At 28.6% G+C, this 26,058-nt stretch overlaps 1 protein-coding gene across 7 annotated transcripts in view; it reads right to left on the minus strand.

Annotated features, from left to right (window-relative positions):
• The window catches only part of Plp (Pericentrin-like protein), a 155,294-nt gene that overhangs the window by 79,832 nt on the left and 49,404 nt on the right, over positions 1-26,058 (minus strand). For 2 of the 7 annotated variants that reach the window (XM_075306276.1, XM_075306274.1), the window contains exons 2-7: positions 19,790-23,854; positions 19,036-19,721; positions 14,434-14,463; positions 13,906-14,140; positions 13,699-13,839; positions 7,154-7,585 (exon numbers count right to left, since the gene is read on the minus strand). In XM_075306276.1, coding sequence (XP_075162391.1) covers positions 7,154-7,585; positions 13,699-13,839; positions 13,906-14,140; positions 14,434-14,463; positions 19,036-19,721; positions 19,790-23,854 — 5,589 coding nt within the window. The remainder of the gene's footprint in view (positions 1-7,153; positions 7,586-13,698; positions 13,840-13,905; positions 14,141-14,433; positions 14,464-19,035; positions 19,722-19,789; positions 23,855-26,058) is intronic. The other 5 variants (XM_075306282.1, XM_075306275.1, XM_075306279.1 and 2 more) reach the window with 3 other exon arrangements.

Genomic DNA, 26,058 nt, shown 5'->3' on the forward strand with positions numbered 1-26,058 from the left:
TCTGTCCAGATCGAGTGATATTTAAATGTATGTATTTGGGACAAACCTTTATATATAGCCCCCAACACATTTGACGGATGTGATATGGTATCGAAAATTTAGATCTACAAAGTGGTGCAGGGTATAATATAGTCGGCCCCGCCCGACTTTAGACTTTCCTTACTTGTTATACCCACCACCATAGAATGGTGACGGGGGTATAATAAGTTTGTCATTCCGTTTGTAACGCATCGAAATATCGATTTCCGACTATATAAAGTATATATATTCTTGATCAGGGAGAAATTCTAAGACGATATAACGATGTCCGTCTGTCCGTCTGTCTGTCTGTCTGTCTGTTGTAATCACGCTACAGTCTTCAATAATGAAGCAATCGCGCTGAAATTTTGCACAAACTCGTCTTTTGTCTGCAGGCAGGTCAAGTTCGAAGATGGGTTATATCGGTCCAGGTTTTGATATAGTCCCCATATAAACCGACCTCCCGATTTGGGGTCTTGGGCTTATAGAAATCGTAGTTTTTATCCAATTTGCCTGAAATTAGAAATGTAGAGGTATTTTATGACCATAAAGGGGTGTGCCAAAAATGGTGAGTATCGGCCCATGTTTTGGTATAGCCCCCATATAGACCGATCTCCCGATTTTACTCCTTGGGCTTATAGAAACCGCAGTTTTTATTCAATTTACCTGAAATTGGAAATCTAGAGGTATTGTAAGACCACAAATACGTGTGCCAAAAATTGTGAGTATCGGACAATATTTTGGTATAGCCCCCATATAGACCGATCTCCCGATTTTACTTCTTGGGCTTATAGAAACCGCCGTTTTTATTCAATTTACCTGAAATTGGAAATCTAGAAGTATTGTAGGACCACAAATACGTATGCCAAAAATTGTGAGTATCGGTCCATGTTTTGGTATGGTCCCCATATAAAAGGACCTCCCGATTTGGGGTCTTGGGCTTATAGAAACCATAGTTTTTATCCAATTTGTCTGAAATTGGAAATCTAGTGGTATTTTAGGACCATAAAGAGGTGTGCCGAAAATGGTGAGTATCGGTCCATATTTTGGTATAGCCCCCATTTAGACCGATCTCCCGATTTTACTTCTTGGGCTTATAGAAACCGCAGTTTTTATTCAATTTACCTGAAATTGGAAATCTAGAGGTATTGTAGGACCACCAATACGTGTGCCAAAAATTGTGAGTATCGGTCCATGTTTTGGTATGGTCCCCATATAAAACGACCTCCCGATTTGGGGTCTTCGGCTTATAGAATCCGTAGTTTAAATACAATTTGTCTGAAATTGGAAATTTATAGGTATTTGAGGACCATAAAGAGGTGTGCCACAAATGGTGAGTATCGGTCCATGTTTTGGTATAGCCCCCATATAGACCGATATCCCGATTTTATTTCTTGGGTTTCTAGAATCCGTAGTTTTTATGCGATTTGCCTGAAATTGTAAATATTATTTTAGGCTCCCAAAAACGTGTATCGGATTAAGTTTTTATCGGTCCTTTTGGTAATGCCTCCATATAGACCGACTTCATTTCTTGAGGGTATAGTAGGCGCACTGATCATGAAAATTGCTTGAAACTCAATGTAAAATTTTCAGATTTCAGATACTTCTCGGGTGAAAATCTACAGATTTAAGATTTCAAAGCAAGACGTTATTTTACAATTTTCTTGCACACTTACAAGAGATGTTAATGATTCCTCTAAAACTCAAACAAAAAAGGTTCTTATTAATCCAGAATCTAATATAGTCCTCATAGGTGAAATCTTTAAATTTATCTTCGGGAAGTGTCCTCAATCCCTCCTGAAATTTCAAAGGAAACCCTAATATTTGGTTCATGGTGGTGGGTATTTAAGATTCGGCCCGGCCGAACTTAGTGCTGTATATACTTGTTTTTTACTAAAATTGTGTTCCACCCTAGTGCATTAGCCAACTTAAATTTTGAGTCTTAGATTTTATAAAAGTCTATCAAGTTTTGTCCAAATCAAGTGATATTTAAATGTATGTATTAAATTTTTAATTGAATATTTTTTAAAACTCAATTAAAATTTTAATTGGAAAATTTTTCGTGGAATTTTTTTCTGTGTATGTAATTGCGCCTCTCTACAATGTATTGACTACAAGAAACTACCATGGCAGATAATAATATGCTGTTTCGAAATGGAAAGTGAGAAACAAAACGAGAAATTAAAATTAGATGACCACACGTTAAGTTTGCTAAAGTGCCACTCGATGGTTTTGGCAAATTTTCAAAAAAAAAAAAAAAACAACAACAACAAACAAAACAAAACAAACAAATGACATGTAAAGCATTTAAAAATTAATGGAAATACAAATATACAGCAATGGGGTATACCAATTTAGTTATAGCCCAGCCTATAGTTCTTCCAGTAGAATTTAAATTACTTTTAATTATCATTATTGCAATAGAATTTAGTTTAATTTAACTTATTTTATTTTAATAAACATATTTTTATTTATTTCTTATTTCGACAAAAACATTTTGACAATATTTTATATAGGAACGAAATTTTCCAAAAAATTTTATAAAAACGAAATTTTCACAAAATTTCCTACACAATGAAATGTTGACAAAATTTGTTGTAGAAATAAAATTTTAACAAAAATTCCTATAACAAAGAAATTAAAACAATATTTCCCATAGAATTTAAATTTTCACAAAATTTCCTATAGAAAAGAAATTTTGACAAAATTTCCTATAGCAAAGAAATTCTGACAAAACTTCCTATAGCAAAGAAATTCTCACAAAACTTCCTATAGCAAAATAATTTTCACAAAAAATTCGTATAGCAAAGAAATTTTGACAAAATTTCTTATAGAAAAAAATTTGGAAACATTTCCTATACCAAATAAAATTTGCAAAAACTCCTGAGTTTTACAAAAATTTTGCCAAAAATTCCTGTAGCATAAAATTTTTTCAATTATTTCCGATAGCTAAGAAATTACAAAAAAAAATGTCGATAGCAGCGAAATTTTGACAAAATTTCCCATAGCAAAGAAATATTGACACAATTTGCTATAGCAAAGAAATGTTGACAAAATTTCCTATAGCAATAAAATTTTGACTAAATTTCCTATAGCACAGAAATGTTGACAAAATTTCCTATAGCAAAGAAATTTTGACAAAACTGCTATAGCACAGAAATTTTGACAAAATTTCCTATAGCAAAGCAATTTTGACAAAACTTCCTATAGCAAATTAATTTTCACAAAAAATTCGTGTAGCAAAGAAATTTTGACAAAATTTCTTATAGAAAAAAAATTGAAAACATTTCCTATACCAAATAAATTTTGCGAAAACTCCATATAGCAAAGAATTTTACAAAAATTTTGCAAAAATTTTCTGTAGCATAAAATTTTTTCAATCATTTCCGATAGCAAAGAAATTACAAAACAAGTAAGGAAAGTCTAAAGTCGGGCGGGGCCGACTATATTATACCCTGCACAACTTTGTAGATCTAAATTTTCGATACGATATCACATCCGTCAAATGTGCTATATATAAAGGGTTGTCCTAAATACATACATTTAAATATCACTCGATTTGGACAGAATTTGATAGACTTTTACAGAATCTATAGACTCAAAATTTAAGTTGGCTAATGTACTAGGGTGGAACACAATTTTAGTAAAAAAAATATGGGAAACATTTAAATCTGAAGCAATTTTAAGGAAACTTTTTTTATGATTTATCGCTCGATATGTATGTATTAGAAGTTTAGAAAAATTAGAGTCAGTTTTACAACTTTTCGACTAAGCAGTGGCGATTTAACAAGGAAAATGTGGCGATTTAACAAGAAAAACATATATATGGGAGCTATATCTAAATCTGAACCGATTTCAATCAAATTTGGCACACATGACTATATTACTAATTGTACTCCTAGTGCCAAATTTCAACCAAATTGGGCCAAAACTCTGGCTTCTGGGGCCATATAAGTCCATGTCGGGCGAAAGATATATATGGGAGCTATATCTAAATCTGAATCGACTTCAACCAAATTTGGCACGCATAGCTACAATGCTAAATCTACTCCCTGTGCAAAATTTCAACCAAGTTGGGCAAAAACTCTGGCTTTTAGGACCATATTAGTCCATATCGGGCGATAGATATATTTGGGAGCTATATCTAAATCTGAACCGATTTCAATCAAATTTTGCACACTTGACTATACTACTAATTGTACTCCTAGTGCAAAATTTCAACCAAATTCGGCCAAAAATCTAGCTTCTGGGGCCATATAAGTCCATATCGGGCGAAAGATATATATGGGAGCTATATCTAAATCTGAACCGATTTCTTTCAAAATCAATAGGGTTCTATTCTGACCCAAATTAGGAACATGTGCCAAATTTGAAGGCGATTGGACTTAAATTGCGACCTAGACTTTGATCACAAAAATGTGTTCACAGACAGACGGACGGACGGACGGACGGACGGACGGACGGACGGACGGACAGACGGACATGGTTATATCGACTCAGAGACCCACCCTGAGCATTATTGCCAAAGACACCATGTGTCTATCTCATCTCCTTCTGGGTGTTACAAACATATGCACTAACTTATAATACCCTGTTCCACAGTGTGGCGCAGGGTATAAAAAATGTCGATAGCATCAACATTTTGACAAAATTTCCTATAGCAATGAAATGTTGACAAAATTTCCTATGGCAATGAAATTTTGACAAAATTTCCTATAGCACAGACATTTTGACAAAATAGCAATGAAATTTTGACAAAATTTCCTATAGCACAGAAATTTTGACAAAATTTCCTATAGCAAAGCAATTTTGACAAAACTTCCTATAGCAAATCAATTTTCACAAAAAATTCGTATAGCAAAGAAATTTTGACACAATTTGCTATAGCAAAGAAATGTTGACAAAATTTCCTATAGCAATGAAATTTTTACAAAATTTCCTATAGCAATGAAATTTTGACAAAATTTCCTATAGCAATGAAATTTTGACAAAATTTCCTATAGCAATGAAATTTTGACAAAATTTCCTATAGCACAGAAATTTTGACAAAATTTCCTATAGCACAGAACTTTTGACAAAATTTCCCATAGCAAAGAAATGTTGACAGAATTTCCTATAGCAAAGAAATTTTGACAAAATTTCCTATAGCAAAGAAATGTTGACAAAATTTCATATACAGATGAAATTTTGACAAAAATTTCCTATAGCAATGAAATTTTGACAAAATTTCCTATAGCAATGAAATTTTGACAAAATTTCCTATAGCAATGAAATTTTGACAAAATTTCCTATAGCAATGAAATTTTGACAAAATTTCCTATAGCAATGAAATTTTGACAAAATTTCCTATAGCAAAGAAATTTTGACAGAATTTCCTATAGCAAAGAAATTTTGACAAAATTTCCTATAGCAAAGAAATGTTGACAAAATTTCCTATAGCAATGAAATTTTGACAAAATTTCCTATAGCACAGACATTTTGACAAAATAGCAATGAAATTTTGACAAAATTTCCTATAGCACAGAAATTTGGACAAAATTTCCTATAGCAAAGCAATTTTGACAAAACTTCCTATAGCAAATCAATTTTCACAAAAAATTCTTGCTATACGAATTTTTTGTGAAAATTGATTTGCTATAGGAATTTTGACAAAATTTCCTATAGAAAAAAAAATTGGAAAAATTTCCTATACCAAATAAATTTTGCGAAAACTACATATAGCAAAGAATTTTACAAAAATTTTGCAAAAATTTTCTGTATCATAAAATTTTTTCAATCATTTCCAATAGCAAAGAAATTACAAAAAAATGTCGATAGCAGCAAAATTTTGACAAAATTTCCCATAGCAAAGAAATTTTGACACAATTTGCTATAGCAAAGAAATGTTGACAAAATTTCCTATAGCAAAGAAATTTTGACACAATTTGCTATAGCAAAGAAATGTTGACAAAATTTCCTATAGCACAGAAATTTTGACAAAATTTCCTATAGCACAGAAATTTTGACAAAATTTCCCATAGCAAAGAAATTTTGACAGAATTTCCTATAGCAATGAAATTTTGACAAAATTTCCTATAGCAATGAAATTTTGAAAAAATTTCCTATAGCAATGAAATTTTGACAAAATTTCCTATAGCGCAGAAATTTTGACAAAATTTCCCATAGCAAAGAAATTTTGACAAAATTTCCTATAGCAAAGAAATTTTGACAAAACTTCCTATATCACAGACATTTTGACAAAATTTCCCATAGCAAAGAAATTTTGACAAAATTTCCTATAGCACAAAAATCTTAACAAAATTTTCTATAGAAATACAATTTGGACACAAATTCTTGTTGAAATTAAATTTTGGCTAAATTTCTTATAGAGATGAAATTTTGACAAAATTTATTATAGAAATGAAATTTTAACAAAATTTTCTATAGGATTTAAATTTTGACAAAATTTCCTGTAGAAATGATATTATGATAAAATGTCCCATAGAAAAGAATTTTGACAAAAAAATTTTTTAACAAACAAAATTTTGACAAAACTTCCTAAAGCAAAGAAATTTTTACAAAATTTCCTAAAGCAAAGACATTTTTACAAAATTTCCTATAGCAAAGAAATTTTGACAAAATTTCCTAGAGCAACTAAAGTTTTCCTATTGCATAGAAATTTTGCAAAAATTACATATAACAACACAAATTTGCAAAAATTTCCTATAGCAAAGAAATTAAAAAAAAAATACAAAATTTCCTTTAGCAAAAAAAAACAAAATTCCTATTGCAAAAAAATTTGATTACAAAATTTGCTATAGAAATGACATATTGGAAAATATGCTAGTGATATGAAATTTTGACAAAATTTCTTATAGAAATAAAATTTTGGAAAATTTGTTGTTGCTATGATATTTTGACAAAATTTCCTTCCTTCCATTGATAAGAGGGAAGATTACCAACCGCTTAATTTAATTTAACTTTTTCTCATTTGTTATATTTCTTATTTACGTATTTAGTTTAATTTAATTAATATATTCTATTTTATTTTATTTTATTTAACTTAAGTTTAATCTAATTGTAATATAAACAAAAATTGATTTAATTTTGTTTAAATAAATCTGCATTTCTTGTTCTGACTTATTCGATCACTTACCTGAATCTGTTGTTCCAATTCATGAACAATGTCCTCGCGAGCCAAAGCCAATTGCTCCTGTAAACGTCGCTCATACTCATCAATGATCTTTTGTATGATTTGCGTTTCATTATTTGTATTCAATTCATCCGTATCGATTATAATTAATGAGGTGTTATTATTGTTGTTATTATTTTGTGCTAAAGGCAATGGCGATGAAGATGACATAGTGGCAGCTGTGGACATAGATGAAGTTGGTATGGTATTGGCAGTTGAGGAGGCCGCCTTCTCCTTGGCCAAATCCTTAGAAGTGTTAAAGGACATGGCTTCATTAAGCAATTGAGGACATGGATCATGACTTTGGCTAACATTATACACTGTTTGTTGGGTTACATCTTCGGTATTCGTTGAGCTATCTTGTGTTCTATTCAATGTGGAATTTTTAGTGGGCGACTGTTGGGTTATTTCACAAATATATTTTGTTTGTGAATTTTGGGTTAGCACAAAATTGAATATCCACGTTTTTGGGTAATTTCAACCATATAAAATAGAGAAAGAATATGCAAATGCAAAACATGCTGGTTAGCACAACATAAAAAGAGAAAACATTTTTTTAATGAACTTAAAAAATCATAGCTTTTCGGAGGATCAAATCGAATTGGAAACCTAATTGAATAATTGTTAAATAATTCCTATGTAGGCACAAGAAGGGAATACTTTTGACAAAATTTCCTATAGCAAAGAAATTTTGACCAAATCTCCTAGAGAAATTAAATTTTGACAAAATTTCCTATAGCAAAGAAATTTTGACCAAATCTCCTAGAGAAATTAAATTTTGACAAAATTTCCTAGCTAAGAATGGTATAGTAATTAAGTTTTGAGAAAATGTCCTATAGAAATGAAACTTTGACAAAATTTCCTATTGAAATTAAATTTTGCAAAATGTCCTTTAGAAATTAAATATCGAAAAAATTTCTTATAGAACTTATATTTTGAGAAACCTTTTTATAGAAATTAAATTTTGAAGAATTTTTTTTATAGAAATGAAATTTTGAGAAGGTTAATAAAGCGTTAGTGTATTGTACCATACTTAGTTCTAATAATACTGAGAGCGTTACCACATGCTGCGGCAACAGTAAAACTATAATAACATTTAAAATGGTTCCGTGCGATTCAACTCCAATGCAACGACATGCTCTTGGGGCTACCAATTGAATATATTTATATCAGCAACTATAGCAAAAAAAATTTGAAAAATTTCCTATAGCAAAGAAATTTTGACAAAATTTTCTATAACAAAAAAATTTTGAAAAATTTCCTATAGCAAAGAAATTTTGACAAAATTTTCTATAACAAAAAAATTTTGACAAAATTTCCTATAGCAAGAAACTTTGACAAAATTTCCTATAGCAAAGAAATTTTGACAAAATTTTCTATAACAAAAAAAATTTTGAAAAATATCCTATAGCAAAGAAATTTTGACAAAAATTTCTATAACAAAAAAAAATTTTACAAAATTGCCTATAGGAAAGAAAATTTGCCAAATTTCCTATAGCTAAAAAATTTTGAAAAATTTCCTATAGCAAAAAAATTTTGAAAAATTTCCTATAGCAAAAAAATTTTGAAAAATTTCCTATAGCAAAGAAATTTTGACAAAATTTCTTATTGCAAAGAAATTTTGGCAAACTTTCCTATAGCAAAAAAATTTAGAAAAATTTCCTATATCAAAGAAATGTTGACAAAATTTTCTATAACAAACAAATTTTGAAAACTTTCCTATAGCAAAAAAATTTTGACAAAATTTCTTATAGCAAAGAAATGTTGACAAAATTTCCTATAGCAAAGAAAACTTGCCACAGTAAAAAAAATTTTGAAAATTTTTTCTATAACAAAAAAATTTAACAAAAATTCCTATAGCAAAGAAATTTTGACAACATTTTCTATAACAAAAAAAATTGACAAAATTTCTTATAGCAAAGAAATTTTGGCAAAATTTCCTATAGCAAAAAAATTTTGAAAATTTTCCTATAGCAAGAAAATTTGCAAATTTTTTATAGCAAAAAAATTTTGAAAAATTTCCTATAGCAAAGAAATTTTGACAAAATTTCCTATAGCAAAGTAAATTTGTCATAGCAAACAAATTTTGAAAAATTTCCTATAGCAAAGAAATTTTGACAAAATTTTCTATAACAAAAAAATTTTGAAAAATATCCTATAGCACAGAAATTTTGACAAAAATTTTCTATAGCAAAGAAATTTTGGCAAAATTTCCAATAGCAAAAAAATTTTGAAAAATTTCCTATATCAAAGAAATTTTCACAAAATTTTCTATAACAAACAAATTTTGAAAAATTTCCTATAGCAAAACAAGTAAGGAAAGTCTAAAGTCGGGCGGGGCCGACTATATTATACCCTGCACCACTTTGTAGATCTAAATTTTCGATACCATATCACATCCGTCAAATGTGTTGGGGGCTATATATAAAGGTTTGTCCCAAATACATACATTTAAATATCACTCGATCTGGACAGAATTTGATAGACTTCTACAAAATCTATAGACTCAAAATTTTAGTCGGCTAATGCACTAAGGTGGAACACAATGTTAGTAAAAAATATGGGAAACGTTTAAATTTGAAGCAATTTTAAGGAAACTTCGAAAAAGTTTATTTATGATTTATCGCTCGATATATATGTATTAGAAGTTTAGGAAAATTAGAGTCATTTTTACAACCTTTCGACTAAGCAGTGGCGATTTTACAAGGAAAATGTTGGTTTTGTCGAAATCAGAAAAACATATATATGGGAGCTATATCTAAATCTGAACCGATTTCAACCAAATTTGGCACGCATAGCAACAATGCTAATTCTACTCCCTGTGCCAAATTTCAACTAAATCGGAGTTAAAAATTGGCCTCTGTGGACATATGAGTGTAAATCGGGCGAAAGCTATATATGGGAGATATATCCAAATCTGAACCGATTTCAACCAAATTTGGCACGCATAGTAACAATGCTAATTCTACTCCCTGTGCAAAATTTCAACTAAATCGGAGTTAAAAATTGGCCTCTGTGGTCATATGAGTGTAAATCGGGCGAAAGGTATATATGGGAGATATATCTAAATCTGAACCGATTTGGCTGATATTTTGCAAGTTTTTCGAGACCCATAAAATATTCGGATGTACGGAATTTGAGGAAGATCGGTTGATATACACGCCAATTATGACCAGATCGGTGAAAAATATATATGACAGCTATATCTAAATCTGAACCGATTTTTTCCAAAATCAATAGGGATCGTCTTTGAGCCGAAATAGGACCCTATATCAAATTTTAGGACAATCGGACAAAAACTGCGAGCTGTACTTTGCACACAAAAATACACCGACAGACAGACGGACAGACGGACATCGCTAAATCGACTCAGAATTTAATTCTAAGCCGATCCGTATACTAAAAGGTTGGTCTATGATTACTCCTTCTTGGCGTTACATACAAATGCACAAACTTATTATACCCTGTACCACAGTAGTGGTGAAGGGTATAAAAATTTAACAAAATTTCTTATAACAAAGAAATTTTGACAAAATTTTCTATAGCAAAGAAATTTTAACAAAATTTCCTACAGCAAAGATATTTTAACAAAATTTCCTATAGCAAAGAAAATTTGCCATAGCAAAAAAAAAAATTGAAAAATATTTCTATAACAGAAAAATTTAACAAAATTTCTTATAGCAAAGAAATTTTGACAAAATTTTCTATAGCAAAGAAAATTTGCCACAGCAAAAAAAAATTGAAAAATTTCCTATAGCAACTAAATTTTGACAAAATTTTCTATAGCAAAGACATTTTGACAACATTTCTTATAGCAAAGAAATTTTGACAAAATTTCCTATAGCAAAGAAAATTTGACAAATTTCCTTTAGCAAAAAATTTTGGCAAAACTCCCTATAGCAAAACAATTTCCTATATCAAAGAAATTGTGACAAAATTTTCTATAACAAACAAATTTTGAAAAATTTCCCATAGCAAAAAAATTTTGACAAAATTTCTTATAGCAAAGAAATTTTAACAAAATTTCCTACAGCAAAGATATTTTAACAAAATTTCTTATAGCAAAGAAAATTCGCCATAGCAAAAAAAATTTTTAAAAATTTTTCTATAACAGAAAAATTTAACAAAATTTCTTATAGCAAAGAAATTTTGACAAAATTTTCTATAGCAAAGAAAATTTGCCATAGCAAACAAAAATTGAAAAATTTCCTATAGCAAATAAATTTTGACAAAATTATCTATAGCAAAGAAATTTTGACAACATTTCTTATAGCAAAGAAATTTTGACAAAATTTTCTATAACAAAAAAAATGTTGACAAAATTTCTTATAGCAAAGAAATTTTGACAAAATTTTCTATAGCAAAGAAATTTTGACAAAATTTCTTATAGCAAAGAAATTTTGACAAAATTTCCTATAGCAAAGAAATTTTGACAAAATTTCCTATAGCAAAGAAAATTTTTCATAGCAAAAAAAAATTTGAAAAATTTCCTATAGCAAAGAAATTTTGACAAAATTTTCTATAACAAAAAAATTTTGAAAAATATCCTATAGCCAAGAAATTTTGACAAAAATTTCTAGAACAAAAAAATTTTGACAAAACTTCTTATAGCAAAGAAATTTTGACAAAATTTCCTATAGCAAAGAAATTTTGACAAGCAAAGAAAATTTGCCAAATTTCTTGGCAAAAAAATTTTGAAAAATTTCCTATAGCAACGAAATTTTGACAAAATTTTCTATAACAAAAAAAATTTTGACAAAATTTCCTATCGCAAAAAAATTTTGACAAAACTTTCTATAACAAACAAATTTTTACAAAATTTCCTAACATATAGCAAAAAAATTTTGGCAACAAAATTTTGACAAAATTTCTATAGCAAAGAAATTTTGGCAAAATTTCCTATAGCAAAGAAATTTTGACAAAATTGCCTACAGCAAACAAATTTTTGACACAATTTCTTATAGCAAAGAAATTTTAACAAAATTTCCTATAGAAAAGAAATTTTGACAAAATTTTCTATAACAAAAAAAATGTTGACAAAATTTCTTATAGCAAAGAAATTTTGACAAAATTTTCTATAGCAAAGAAATTTTGACAAAATTTCTTATAGCAAAGAAATTTTGACAAAATTTCCTATAGCAAAGAAATTTTGACAAAATTTCCTATAGCAAAGAAAACTTTTCATAGCAAAAAAAAATTTTGAAAAATTTCCTATAGCAAAGAAATTTTCACAAAATTTTCTATAACAAAAAAATTTTCACAAAATTTTCTATAACAAAGAAATTTTGACAAAAATTTCTAGAACAAAAAAAAAATTTTGACAAAGCTTCTTATAGCAAAGAAATTTTGACAAAATTTCCTATAGCAAAGAAATTTTGACAAAATTTCCTATAGCAAAGAAATTTTGACAAAATTTCTTATAGCAAAGAAATTTTGATAAAATTTCCTATAGCAAAGAAATTTTGACAAAATTTCCTATAGCAAAGAAAATTTGTCATAGCAAAAAAATTTTGAAAAATTTCCTATAGCAAAGAAATTTTGACAAAATTTTCTATAACAAAAAAATTTTGAAAAATATCCTATGGCAAAGAAATTTTGACAAAAACTTCTATAACAAAAAAATTATGACAAAATTTCTTATAACAAAAAAATTTTGAAAAATTTCCTATAGCAAAGAAATTTTGACAAAATTTCCTACAGCAAACAAATTTTTGACACAATTTCTTATAGCAAAGAAATTTTAACAAAATTTCCTATTGCAAAGAAATTTTGACAAAATTTCCTATATCAAAGAAGTTTTGACAAAATTTCCTGTAGAAAAGAAATTATAATAAAATTTTTTATAGTAATGAAATATTGACAAAATTTCCCTATAAAAATTAAATTTTCACAAAATTTACTCTACCAAAGAAATTTTGAGAAAATTTCGTATAGAAATCAAAATTTCCTATAGAAAAATTTCCTATAACAAAAAAAAAATTGACAAAATTTCCTATAGCAATGAAATGTTGACAAAATAAAATAAATAGACGGATTACATTTCGATTTGTTAGAAAAAGGAGTAGCAACATTATGCTATAGATCTACCGACATAACTAAATTTACAAAGAACTTCATGAGAACTTCAGTAGAGATATGTTGCGAGAAAAGTAGCGTCTTTAAGGTTTTTTTTCGACTACAAGGAGTGATTTGAAATGAGCATGATTCATATCATCAGGACCGAAGCAAATATGATATCTAAGAAAAGCAGACCATTATTGATCACACACACACATAAGAACAAGGAAGGACGGAATGGATTTAAAATTGCAATGAAATTTAGTATATCAAAAATGAACCCTTACCAAAAAGCCATGATTTTATTGGTTTAACATAAATATTATATAAAATATGTATATAGATAAGAATTAAATTAAATTAGTTTTGTTAAATTAAATTAATATGGGATTTTAAGCATAACATGCTACAGAAATTCATAAATTCAAACAAAAACAAATCTCAAAACCTACCATAAATTCATCTTCGGGATAACGTGACTCATAGTATTTTACTTTGTCACTTAGCTTCTTGAAGTTATCCTCTTGGGAACGTTGAATTTCATGAATTTTATTTTGATAAAATCTCTTTAATTCAGTGATTTCTAAAGCCAACTGGAAAAAAGAATTAAAAATTAAAAAAACTAATACAAAAAAATTACAAAAAAAAAACGAACTTACTTGTGATCCCTCATTTGTATGACTCTCTTCATTATAGGCATCATTGCCTGGTGTCATCTGGCGGTGAGATGGACTAAGTAATAGCTCTGCTCTATAACGTTTCCTTGGAGATGTTTCTTTAGATCTTGGCAACGATGGAGACTTATAATCCAAAGACAATTGTTCTTGATCCGAAGATTCAGATGATGACATACCCTGACGTTGTGATTTTTGTGAGAAGACATCATCGGAAAATCTGTGAAAATTAAAAAGATTATAGATAAGATTTATCTTTAATACAGACATACAAACAAAAAGTAATAATGCTTTGCCGATAAACGAAATTTTAGAGATTAATAACATTTTATTATTTAATTTGTTGTTAATTTATTTAATTTGTAGTAAAGTTTTATTTAAAAACTCAATTATATATTCCAGGGTAATTCACCTTTGTGAATTATCAATTTTATTGCATTACATTCAATTTTCTCAACAATTTCGTTTCGCATTAAAGCATTTTTTATGAAAAATTATCATTGTTAATTATACTTTTTGTTTTCCTTTTTTTCGGGAGGTTGGCTTGAAATTAAAGATAAAACTAAAATTAATATTCTTTTTTTTTTATTAAAAATTGGAAAATTGCCAGTATTTTTCTGGCCTTTCTCCCCAAATTAGGACGCTTTCACCCCCAAAATTCCCAAATTTAAATCAAAATTCCTCCACAAAAATCCCCAATAAATGTTTGACAAGTTGTTATGAAAAAATAAAGAAATAGGTTCTGCCGTAGAATATCGGTAATAATTTAAAAATAAACCAAAAATGAAAAAATATGGTCTTATTGCAGCATGCGAACTGCAAGCAAAATGTTTTAATCTAGCTGAGTAAACTTATAAATTATCGCCCCTAAAATAAAATCCTGTGTCCGTTTCCAGCCCAAATGCTTCATTTGCGCCTTTTGTAAACAGAAATAAATAGAATTTCACGAAAATTATTATTACACACCTGATTTATTATATTGAACGGATTTCGAAAAAAATCTCCAAATTTAAAAATATCCCCAATTTGGGGGGAAATTCCAAAAACCTAATTCAACATAGATCTTTATAAACCTAAAATACATCCAGATTTCCAATTTCAGCAAATCGGATTAAAATTACGGTATTTAGAAGCCGAAGAAATCAAATTTGTAGATCGGTCTGGATTTTCCATTTCAGGCAACTCGGATTAAAATTGCTGTGTCTAAATCAAAACATATACTGATATAGTCCATCGTCGAAAGTTATTGAAGGTTGACAGACGAACGGAAGGACATCGTTAGATAGTCTTAACATTTCTCCCTGATATGTTATATGGTCTAAAATGGATATTTTCGCTTGCCCAGCTAAACCTACCCGACTAACCACCAGATCAATCTGGACTCATCCCACCTTAGTCGCAGAGTTCCTTGATCTGAATACAAACTGAAGTACCAAAGCGCGTAACATAAAAATGTATGAAATCGATATGGGAGCTATATGGGAGCTATATCTAAATCTGAACCGATTTCGATGACATTTTACACACTTAAGGGTGGTTAATTATATGACTTTGTGCCGAACCTGAATTCAATAGCTAAAGAATTCAATAGCGTTGGTCCTTATGGCATAAAAACGTTATGTACCAAATTTCATTTCCAAAAAACTATCAAACAAACAATTTTTATTTTGAAAAATTTTATTTCTACAGAAAAATTTCAAATTTTATGTTTATAGAAAATTCTGCTAAATTTTATTTTAAAGAAAATTTTGACAAAATTTTCTATAGAAATTTCTACAGAAATAAAATTTTGACAAAATTTTCTATAGAAGTAAAATTTTGACAGAATTTCACATAGAAACAAAATTTGACCAATTTTTCTATAGAAATAAAATTTTGAAAATTTTTTCTATAGAAATAAAATTTTGAAAATTTTTTCTATAGAAATAAAATTTTGACAAAATTTTCTCTAAAAATAAAATTTTGACAAAATTTTCTATAGAAATAAAATTTTGACAAAATTTTCTCTAAAAATAAAATTTTGACAAAATTTTCTATAGAAATAAAGTATTGACCAATTTTTGAAGTATTGAAAATTTTGTCAAAATTTTATTTCTATAGAAAATTTTGTAAAATTTTTCTTTCTATAGAAAATTTTGTAAAAATTTTATTTCTATAGAAAATTTTGTCAAAATTTTATTTCTATAGAAAATTTTGTCAAAATTTTATTTCTATAGAAAAATTGGTCAAATTTTATTTCTATGGAAAATTATGTCAAAATTTTATTTCTTTAGAAATTTCTATAGAAAATTTTGTCCAAATTTTACTTCTATAGAAAATTTAGTCAAATTTTATTTCTATAGAAAATTCTGTCAAAATTTTATTTCTATAGGAAATTTTGTCAAAATTTTACTTCTACAGAAAAATTTGTCAAAATTTTATTTCTATAGAAAATATTGTGAAAATTTTATTTCTATAGAAAATTTTGTCAAAATTTTATTTCTATAGAAAATTTTGTCAAAATTTTATTTCTATAGAAAAATTGGTCAAATTTTATTTCTATGGAAAATTCTATCAACATTTTATTTCTTTAGAAATTTCTATAGAAAATTTTGTCAAAATTTAATTTCTATAGAAAATTTTGTCAAATTTTATTTCTAAATTTTGTGAAAATTTTATTTCTATAGAAAATTTTGTAAAAATTTTATTTCTATAGAAAATTTTGTCAAAATTTTATTTCTATAGAAAATTTTGTCAAAATTTTATTTCTATAGAAAAATTGGTCAAATTTTATTTCTATGGAAAATTCTGTCAACATTTTATTTCTTTAGAAATTTCTATAGAAAATTTTGTCAAAATTTAATTTCTATAGAAAATTTTGTCAAATTTTATTTCTATGGCAAATTCTGTCAAAATTTTATTTCTATAGAAAATTTTGTCAAATTTTATTTATATAGAAAAATTTTTCAAAATTTTATTTCTATAGAAAATTTTGTCAAAATTTTTTTTCTTTAGAAATTTCTATAGAAAATTTTGTCCAAATTTTACTTCTATAGAAAATTTTGTCAAATTTTATTTCTATAGAAAATTTTGTCAAAATTTTATTTCTATAGAAAATTTGTCAAAATTTTATTTCTATAGAAAATTTTGTCAAATTTTATTTATATAGAAAAATTTTTCAAAATTTTATTTCTATAGAAAATTTTGTGAAAATTTTATTTCTATAGAAAATTTTGTCAAAATTTTATTTTTATAGAAAATTTAGTCAAAATTTTATTTCTATCGAAAAATTGGTCAAATTTTATTTCTATGGAAAATTCTGTCAAAACTTTACTTCTATAGAAAAATTTGTCAAAGTTTTTTTCTTTAGAAATTTCTATAGAAAATTTTGTCAAAATTTTATTTGTATTTTCTATGGGAAATTCTGTCAAAATTTTACTTCTATAGAAACATTTGTCAAAATTTTATTTCTGTAGAAATTTCTATAGGAAATTTTGTCAAAATTTTATTTCTATAGAAAATTTTGTCAAATTTTATTTATATAGAAAAATTTTTTAAAATTTTATTTCTATAGAAAATTTTGTCAAAATTTTATTTCTTTAGAAATTTCTATAGAAAATTTTGTCCAAATTTTACTTCTATAGAAAATTTTGTCAAATTTTATTTCTATAGAAAATTTTGTCAAAATTTTATTTCTATAGAAAATTTTGTCAAAATTTTATTTCTATAGAAAATTTTGTCGAATTTTATTTATATAGAAAAATTTTTCAAAATTTTATTTCTATAGAAAATTTTGTCAAAATTTTACTTCTTTAGAAATTTCTATAGAAATTTTTTCAAAATTTTATTTCTATAAACAATTTTTTCAACATTTTATTTCTATAGAAAATTTTGTCAAAATTTTATTTCTATAGAAAATTTTGTCAAAATTTGATTTCTATAGAAAATTTTGTAAAAATTTTATTTCTACAGAAAATTTTGTCAAATTTTATTTATATAGAAAAATTTTTCAAAATTTTATTTCTATAGAAAATTTTGTGAAAATTTTATTTCTATAGAAAATTTTGTCAAAATTTTATTTTTATAGAAAATTTTGTCAAAATTTTCTTTCTATAGAAAAATTGGTCAAATTTTATTTCTATGGAAAATTCTGTCAAAATTTTACTTCTATAGAAAAATTTGTCAAAGTTTTTTTCTTTAGAAATTTCTACAGAAAATTTTGTCAAAATTTTATTTGTATAGAAAATTTTGTCAAATTTTATTTCTATGGGAAATTCTGTCAAAATTTTACTTCTATAGAAAAATTTGTCAAAATTTTATTTCTATAGAAAATTTTGTCAAAATTTTATTTCTATAGAAAATTTTGTCAAAATTTTATTTCTATAGAAAATTTTGTCAAAATTTTACTTCTTTAGAAATTTCTATAGAAAATTTTTTCAAAATTTTATTTCTATAAACAATTTTTTCAACATTTTATTTCTATAGAAAATTTTGTCAAAATTTTATTTCTATAGAAAATTTTGTCAAAATTTTATTTCTATAGAAAATTTTGTCAACATATTATTTCTATAGAAAATTTGTGAAGTACCTCTGAGTTTGAGAGGAATATTTTGGAAAATCTACCAAAACATCAGTAATTCTACCAATCTACTAAAACAGTAAAAAATCTATACATTTTTGTTAGAATTCTACCATGTGTGGCAATCGTGCTCAGGAGGTGGTTCTGAGACGATCGGTACATACTTTATTGGGTCTTAGATCAATATTTCTTGTAGGCACATTAATCAAAGTTAATGCCTTGTAGGCACATTAATCAAAGTTTTGCCGAAAAAATAACTATTACTTTGCAATAGTTGCTTAATTATTGAAGGCTATAGCGTGATTACAACTAACAGACAGGGGAGCTTTCCCAGATCGCCTTAGAATTTCACTCTGATTCGGAATATATCGTATAGAATTTATATGGTCTGAAAGCGATACTTCGACGAGTTACAAGCAGAGTGAAAAACTTTCCTGCATCTGCTGCTGGGTGGTAGATATAATACAGACTCTATTGAGGTGTATTCCTCTTAAAGCATTTGCCCTTGCATCTATACGATTTGTTTATCATCTTACCATCCCCCGCCCCATACTTACTGTTTTTCCAAATCAGCACATTTTGCCTCAAAATATTTCCTCAAATTTTCCATTTCTTGATTGTGTTTAATTTCACGTTCTTGCCGCTGATTCAATAGACGTTGGATTTCCTCATCCTTTTCCCGCTTCTCCGTCTCCCATTGATCCATGACAATTTTCATCTCTTGATCATTTTTCATTTTACATTTTTCCAATTCTTGACTCAGGTAATCATCGAATTTCTTTTGGACCATAAAAAATAAACGTACCTCACTGGGGGTCAAATACTTTTGGAATTGTTCAATTTGTTTGCTAAAGGGTGTGGAGATAATCTCGGGCTCATTGGTGGCATATTCAAATTGTCGAGGCATCGAAAGTTGACGTTCTCGAGAATTGCGGGAAAATTTCTCTTCATTATCGGTGAAATAATGACGATCAAAATCATCATCACTTTCACTTATAAGATCCATAGAAATTTCGGAAATACGTTGACCAAAATTACTTTCCTGGTCGATGCGAGGCCAACAGGGACGCTTGAGAGTGTCCATGGCATCGGTTAATTGTTTGCGTAACAATTGTACCTCAGTGGATAATTTTTCACTTTCCGATTGTAGATTTTCACGTATGGTCAGGGATTGTTGTAAAGAATCGGTTAACTTGGCTATTAGCTCATCACGTTTGCTAAGTTCCATATAAATGTCCATGGTCTGGGAAGAGAAAATAAAAAAAATTAAAATAAGTGTAAAAAATTAAGGGAAGTTGTAGCTTAACTTACCGGTTGGCCAAAATCTTCTTGAAATGTTCGATATTCTGTGGAATTGGTCACCAAAGAACTGGTTTCCCTTCCTGACACCGAGCCAAGTTGATCAATGGACTCTCTACGATTCATATTCTCCAATTGCATATTCAGCGAAGCCAAACACGCATCTTTAGTGGCTAACATTTGTTGTAGTTCACCCACTTTTTGTTCCAGCATTTGGACCATATTAAGGCTTACCATGGAATTTGTTGTGGAAGCAGCACCAGATTCGTTGTCATTTTGTGCTGCTGCTTTAGCTTCCAATTTCGAAGCTAAAGTTGCAAGAGCAATTTTTTCCAATGACTGTGGTTCTTCTTGGGTGGACAAAGAGTTACGTTCACTTTCTTCGGTAATGTCTTCTAGGACATCTTTGCTAAATTCCACCAAGGAAACACGTTCCATAGCTTTAACATTTTGTTGTTCCGAGGAAGTGGTATTTGCCGTTTCTGCCGTGGGTGAAAGTTGTTGCGTTGTGTCTTTCTGCTGATGATGTTTCATAGCCATAATACGGAGTTTCATTAACTGCAATGAAGTATCTTCCTCATCTTCTTCATCGTCGTCGTCTTCTGCTTCTTCGTTTGTGGTATCTATGCGAAGAGTGTCTTGTAGGTTTTCCGGGTTTCCTCGGGCACTCCCATTTCTTTTGGTAGAAGTCAAGGGTTGCCCTTCATTTTCTTGTAAACTCTCATCCAGATCTGTTATAATCTCCATATTAACATTTTGTGACGTAGCCAATTCCCCACAAGATTCGATTTGTTGAAAATCTGGTATTACAAAATTTTCTGTGGCATAATGCAGATCATGATCACTTTGTTCCATTTGTTGAGGGACTAATTCCTGGAAACTGGTTATAGCCTCTTCGGCGGCCAAGAGTTCCAGTGATAAGGGTTTTGGAAATTCTGGTGTTCTTACCACTACATTGGAATCTTTTATAGGACGAGGTTCCTGCGGCAAAGTCTTTGTGCCTTCTTTCTGGTCATTGGAAACGGTGTCCACTACATTGGAATCTTTTATATGACGAAGTTCCTCCGGCAAAGTCTTTGTGTTTTCTTTCTGGTCATTGGAAACGGTGTCCACTACATTGGAATCTTTTATATGACGAAGTTCCTCCGGCAAAGTCTTTGTGTTTTCTTTCTGGTCATTGGAAACGCTACCCTCTGGTTTAGATTTACTTGAAGTATTTTCCAATAATTCATTCACCAAAGTCTCATTATTATCTATAAAGCTGGGATTTAGCGAACTAAGATTATCATCGAATGTCATTTCCATTGAATGATTTGTTCTTATTATCTCTTCCATAGATTGATCTTTTTCACTATATGGAGAAGATGCTACCGATAAGGGTTTTATATTGGGATTCTCAAATAATTCTGGTAGTGTGGTTTTCGTAAGAGACCGTTTTAGATCTTGATCTGGGGCCACAGGAGAAAATTGATCCGAAATTGGTGTGAAATTTGAGGTCGTAGCACTGATACTGCCCATAGGAATACTGTCCATTGATGGGATTTGCAAACTTGAGGATTTAATACTTTGATCATAGTCAAAAGACTCTTCATCTCTGGCGGATGGGGATTTTTCCAAGCATGGAGAGTATTTTATCCCTTGAGGACTTGTAGGGCTTACTATGTTCCTGGAGGCTTGGACTATGTTTTGTTGCTTTAATTTTTCGGGATCATCAACCCCTTCTCCCACCGATGGCACATTTTTCGATTCTTGTATTTCCAATTTTTGATCATGATCTTTGGCCATGGTATGGGGCTTACTTAGATTTGAAGGTGTAGAGGCGGTCGTTCTCAATACTTGAGGGATTTCGCTAGCTTCCATGGGTGTAATCTTCCCAATTCGTAGATTATCCAGCTTCTCCAAATCCGTTTTCAAGCTTTGTGGATTAATAAGAATTTGTTGGTCTAAGGAAGATTTAAACGAATCACCAGACTTCATATCTTCTGGCATTATTTTCAGGTTCTGTGGTAAACTATCCTTCTTCGCAAAATCCGTTTTCAAGCTTTGTGGATTATTAAGATTTGGTTGATCTAAGGCAGATTTTAGCGAAGCACCAGACTTCCAAGGTTCTGGAGTTTTAGAAGCCATGGTATCTCCCTTTGGTGTATTTCGATATTCAAGCTTTCCTTCATCCGATTTTAATGATTCTTTAGTTTGTTTGGACTTTAAGCTCTCCTGACTTCCCAGAGACTCTAGCCCTCCTTTGGTTGATGGCGCTTTATCAGTCTGTAAATTTTCTAATTTTTCTTGATCACTTCTTGAAGCTTGGGAATGGTCTTGGTCTAAATGTCCCAGGGACAACTTGTCTTCTCCAAATGACTCCATTCTAGTTGTTGATACCTTTACCATCTTTAGGTCTTGCGATTGAGTCTTTAATTTCTCTAGATTTTTAGTAGATCCACTATCTCTCTCCTGGGTCATTTCCTCAGTAATCAGTTTGGCCCCTCCTCGATTTTTCAATTGCAGGAGACTGGAATCATTCTTCTCCAAAATTTTTGAATTCTCAGGAGTTATTTTATCCCAGGATGATGGGCCCTTTGATGAGTCCCATTTTCTTGGTATTTGCTCTTGATCACTTTCCCCACCATGGGGAATATCTAGGATTGGTATGTTCAGGGATGATTGTGCTGAATCTACTTCTTCCAAGGCATAGGGTTTAATAGCATTACCCTCCGGCAATGATATATGGCACTCTCCTTCCGACAACAAAGAATCCTCAGAATCAATATCATCTTTGGATTCTTCTTCTTGTAGTTCTGAGACATCATGTGAAGTACTTTGATTGCTTAGGCTTTGCACTTGATTATTACTCTCTTCCGAATCTCTTGATGATATTGGAATTTCGGGTGTAGCTAAGGGCAAATCAAGTCCATCATTGTCTTCATCTTCATCCAAAACAAAATGTTGGGCCAATTTCCCTCCGGACAATTGATCATCATCGATTTTGAATTGATTATCATCACTAGAACTTTTTGGGGCTTTGCGCTCGCTTGCTGATCGATTTCCAGAGATCTCAATACTCGATGATTTATCGGAAAATTCTATACCAAACATTTCATCATCCGCTTTCATGGACGCCAAAGGGTTTTTTCTCGAAACACCTGGTAAAATATCCAAAGATTCCCCTTGATCCTCGCTACTAATTTCTAAAGCTTTGCCACTGCTGGCCAAACCTGGTAAAATGTCCAGCGATTCGCCTTGATCCCCGCTGCTAATTTCTAAGGCCTCTTCAATTTCTTCTTCAATCTCATCGCTGTGGTCATGTTCACTTATACTAGAGGGAGGATTTGTAAAATTTTGTGGCACATTACTATGGCTGGTTGTTTGATTTCTAGACGCTGTCGACATCGATCCGGATGCCGATGTCGTGGTATATACGCTTGTTATATGGCCCGATGTTGTATTATTCTGAGAGCCATCCATCATTTCTATGGATATCGAAGATGTGGGCTCATCGAAATAGGTGGACAATGAGGATAAACTTATACGTTTTATCTCTTGCCTTAGGAGTTCACTGGTATCATCCAATGATGAGAAAGAATCTTTCTTTGAGGTGTCGAGTGTTGCTGCCTCTGTCGTTATCGCTGCTGCTGCTGCTTCTTCTGACAGAACGCTGCCAGTGTTCTCGGAGGTTTTATCAACAGTAAATGTTAATGGAGAACATGTTGCAGACTCATGTTGCTGTATACACTTTGTTTCTAATTGCGAGTTTTCTTCATTGTTTTCTTGGCATGCTGCTAAACATTGTTGCAAATTGTCACAGGGACTGCTTGGTGTTGTAGTTGGTTGTGGCACAAATTCCAATGTTGGTATAAATTCGATATTATTGATTTTTGTCTCCTCATAGACTACATGTGCATTATCCTCTTCTTGACCGTTTGGATCGTTATTTTCATCGACAGCAGCATATACCACAATACCAGATTGACTATTACCTTGGCCACTTACTAGATATGGATGTATGGCAACATTGGTTGTAGCTGCTGTGGCAATTGGCGTTGTTTTATATGTTGCTTTGGGACGCAACAATGAGGTGATCTGTGGAAGAGAGAGAAAAAAAAACCAAAATTTGAGTTGCAGCAAAAATTCAGTTCTAAGGATCTAGGATAAATTTTATTGCGATCTCGTTTCTAGGAAAGTCCATTCCCAGCAAATCGTCATCTGTATATTATCAACACTTCAGTAGCTTTTAGTGTCAACCTTACTCTCTAATATTCCCCAGGCGCAAAAGTTTAAGTTCAAAGCCTTCAAGCGGTCGAGAAACAACACGTTGCGTGAAAGTGGCTCTTTGGTATTTTTTTTGGTTAACACATTGGTACTTGTTAGTGACAACCTTACTCTCAAAAAGGCCCTAGGTGAAAAAGTTTACAAATGAAGCGAGAAAATGAGAAAAATTTCTATCGAAATACAATTTTGAGAAAATTTTCTATACAAATAAAACGTTGACAAAATTTTCTATAGAAATAAAATTTTGACAAACTTTTCTATAGAAATAAAATTTTGACAAACTTTTTCTATAGAAATAAAATTTAGATAAAATTTTCTATACAAAAAAAAATTTTGACAAAATTTTCTATAGAACTAAAATTTTGATAAAATTTTCTATATAAATAAAATTTTGACAAAAATTTCTATGGAAATAAAATTATGCCAAAATTTTCTATAGAAATAAAATTTTGATAAAATTTTCTATACAAAAAATGTTGACAAAATTTTCTATAAAAATAAAATTTTGACAAAATTTTTTATAGAAATAAAATTTTGATAAAATTTTCTATGCAAATAAAATTTTGCCAAAATTTTCTATAGAAATAAAATTTTTATAAAATTTTCTATACAAAAAAAATTTTGACAAAATTTTCTATAAAAATAAAATTTTGACAAAATTTTCTATAGAAATAAAATTTTGATAAAATTTTCTATACAAAAAAATTTTGACAAACTTTTCTATAGAAATAAAATTTTGATAAAATTTTCTATACAAATAAATTTTTGACAATATTTTCTATACGAATAAAATTTTGACAATATTTTCTATAGAAATAAATTTTTACAAAATTTTCTATAGAAATAAAATTTTGATAAAATTTTCTATAGAAATAAAATGTTGACAAAATTTTCTATAGAAATAAAATTTTGCCAAAATTTTCTATAAAAATAAAATTTTGACAAAATTTTCTATAGAAATAAAATTTTGATAAAATTTTCTATACAAATAAAATTTTGACAAACTTTTCTATAGAAATAAAATTTTGACAAAATTTTCTATACATATAAAATTGTTACAAAATTTTCTATATAAATAAAATTTTGAGAAAATTTTCTATAGAAATAAAATTTTGACAAAATTTTCTATAGAAATAAAATTTTGACAAAATTTTCTATAAAAATAAAATTTTGACAAAATTTTCTATAGAAATAAAATTTTGACAAAATTTTCTATAGAAATAAAATTTTGACAAAATTTTCTATAGAAATAAAATTTTGATAAAATTTTCTATATAAATAAAATTTTGAAAAAAATTTCTATACAAATAAAATTTGGACAATATTTTTTATAGAAATAAATTTTTTACAAAATTTTCTATACAAATAAATTTTTTACAAAATTTTCTATAGAAATAAAATTTTGATAAAATTTACTATACAAAAAAATTTTGACAAAATTTTCTATAAAAATAAAATTTTGCAAAATTTTCTATAGAAATAAAATTTTGATAAAATTTTCTATACAAATAAAATTTTGCCAAAATTTTCTATAGAAATAAAATTTTGACAAAATTTTCTATACAAATAAAATTTTGACAATATTTTCTATAGAAATACATTTTTTACAAAATTTTCTATACAAATAAAATTTTGCCAAAATTTTCTATAGAAATAAAATTTTGATAAAAATTGCTATACAAATAAAATTTTGCCAAAATTTTCTATAGAAATAAAATTTTGATAAAAATTGCTATACAAAAAAAATTTGACAAAATTTTCTATACAAATAAAATTTTGACAAACTTTTCTATAGAAATAAAATTTTGATAAAATTTTCTATACAAAAAATTTTTACAAAATTTTCTATAGAAATAAAATGTTGACAGAAATTTCTATAGAAATAAAATGTTGACAAAATTTTCTATTGAAATAAAATTTTGACAAAATTTTCTATAGAAATAAAATTTTCCCAAAATTTTCTATAGAAATAAAATTTTGATAAAATTTTCTATCCAAAAAAATGTTGACAAAAT

Source organism: Haematobia irritans, chromosome 4 (genome assembly GCF_050003625.1).
Source record: "Haematobia irritans isolate KBUSLIRL chromosome 4, ASM5000362v1, whole genome shotgun sequence".
NCBI classification, from domain to species: domain Eukaryota; kingdom Metazoa; phylum Arthropoda; class Insecta; order Diptera; family Muscidae; genus Haematobia; species Haematobia irritans.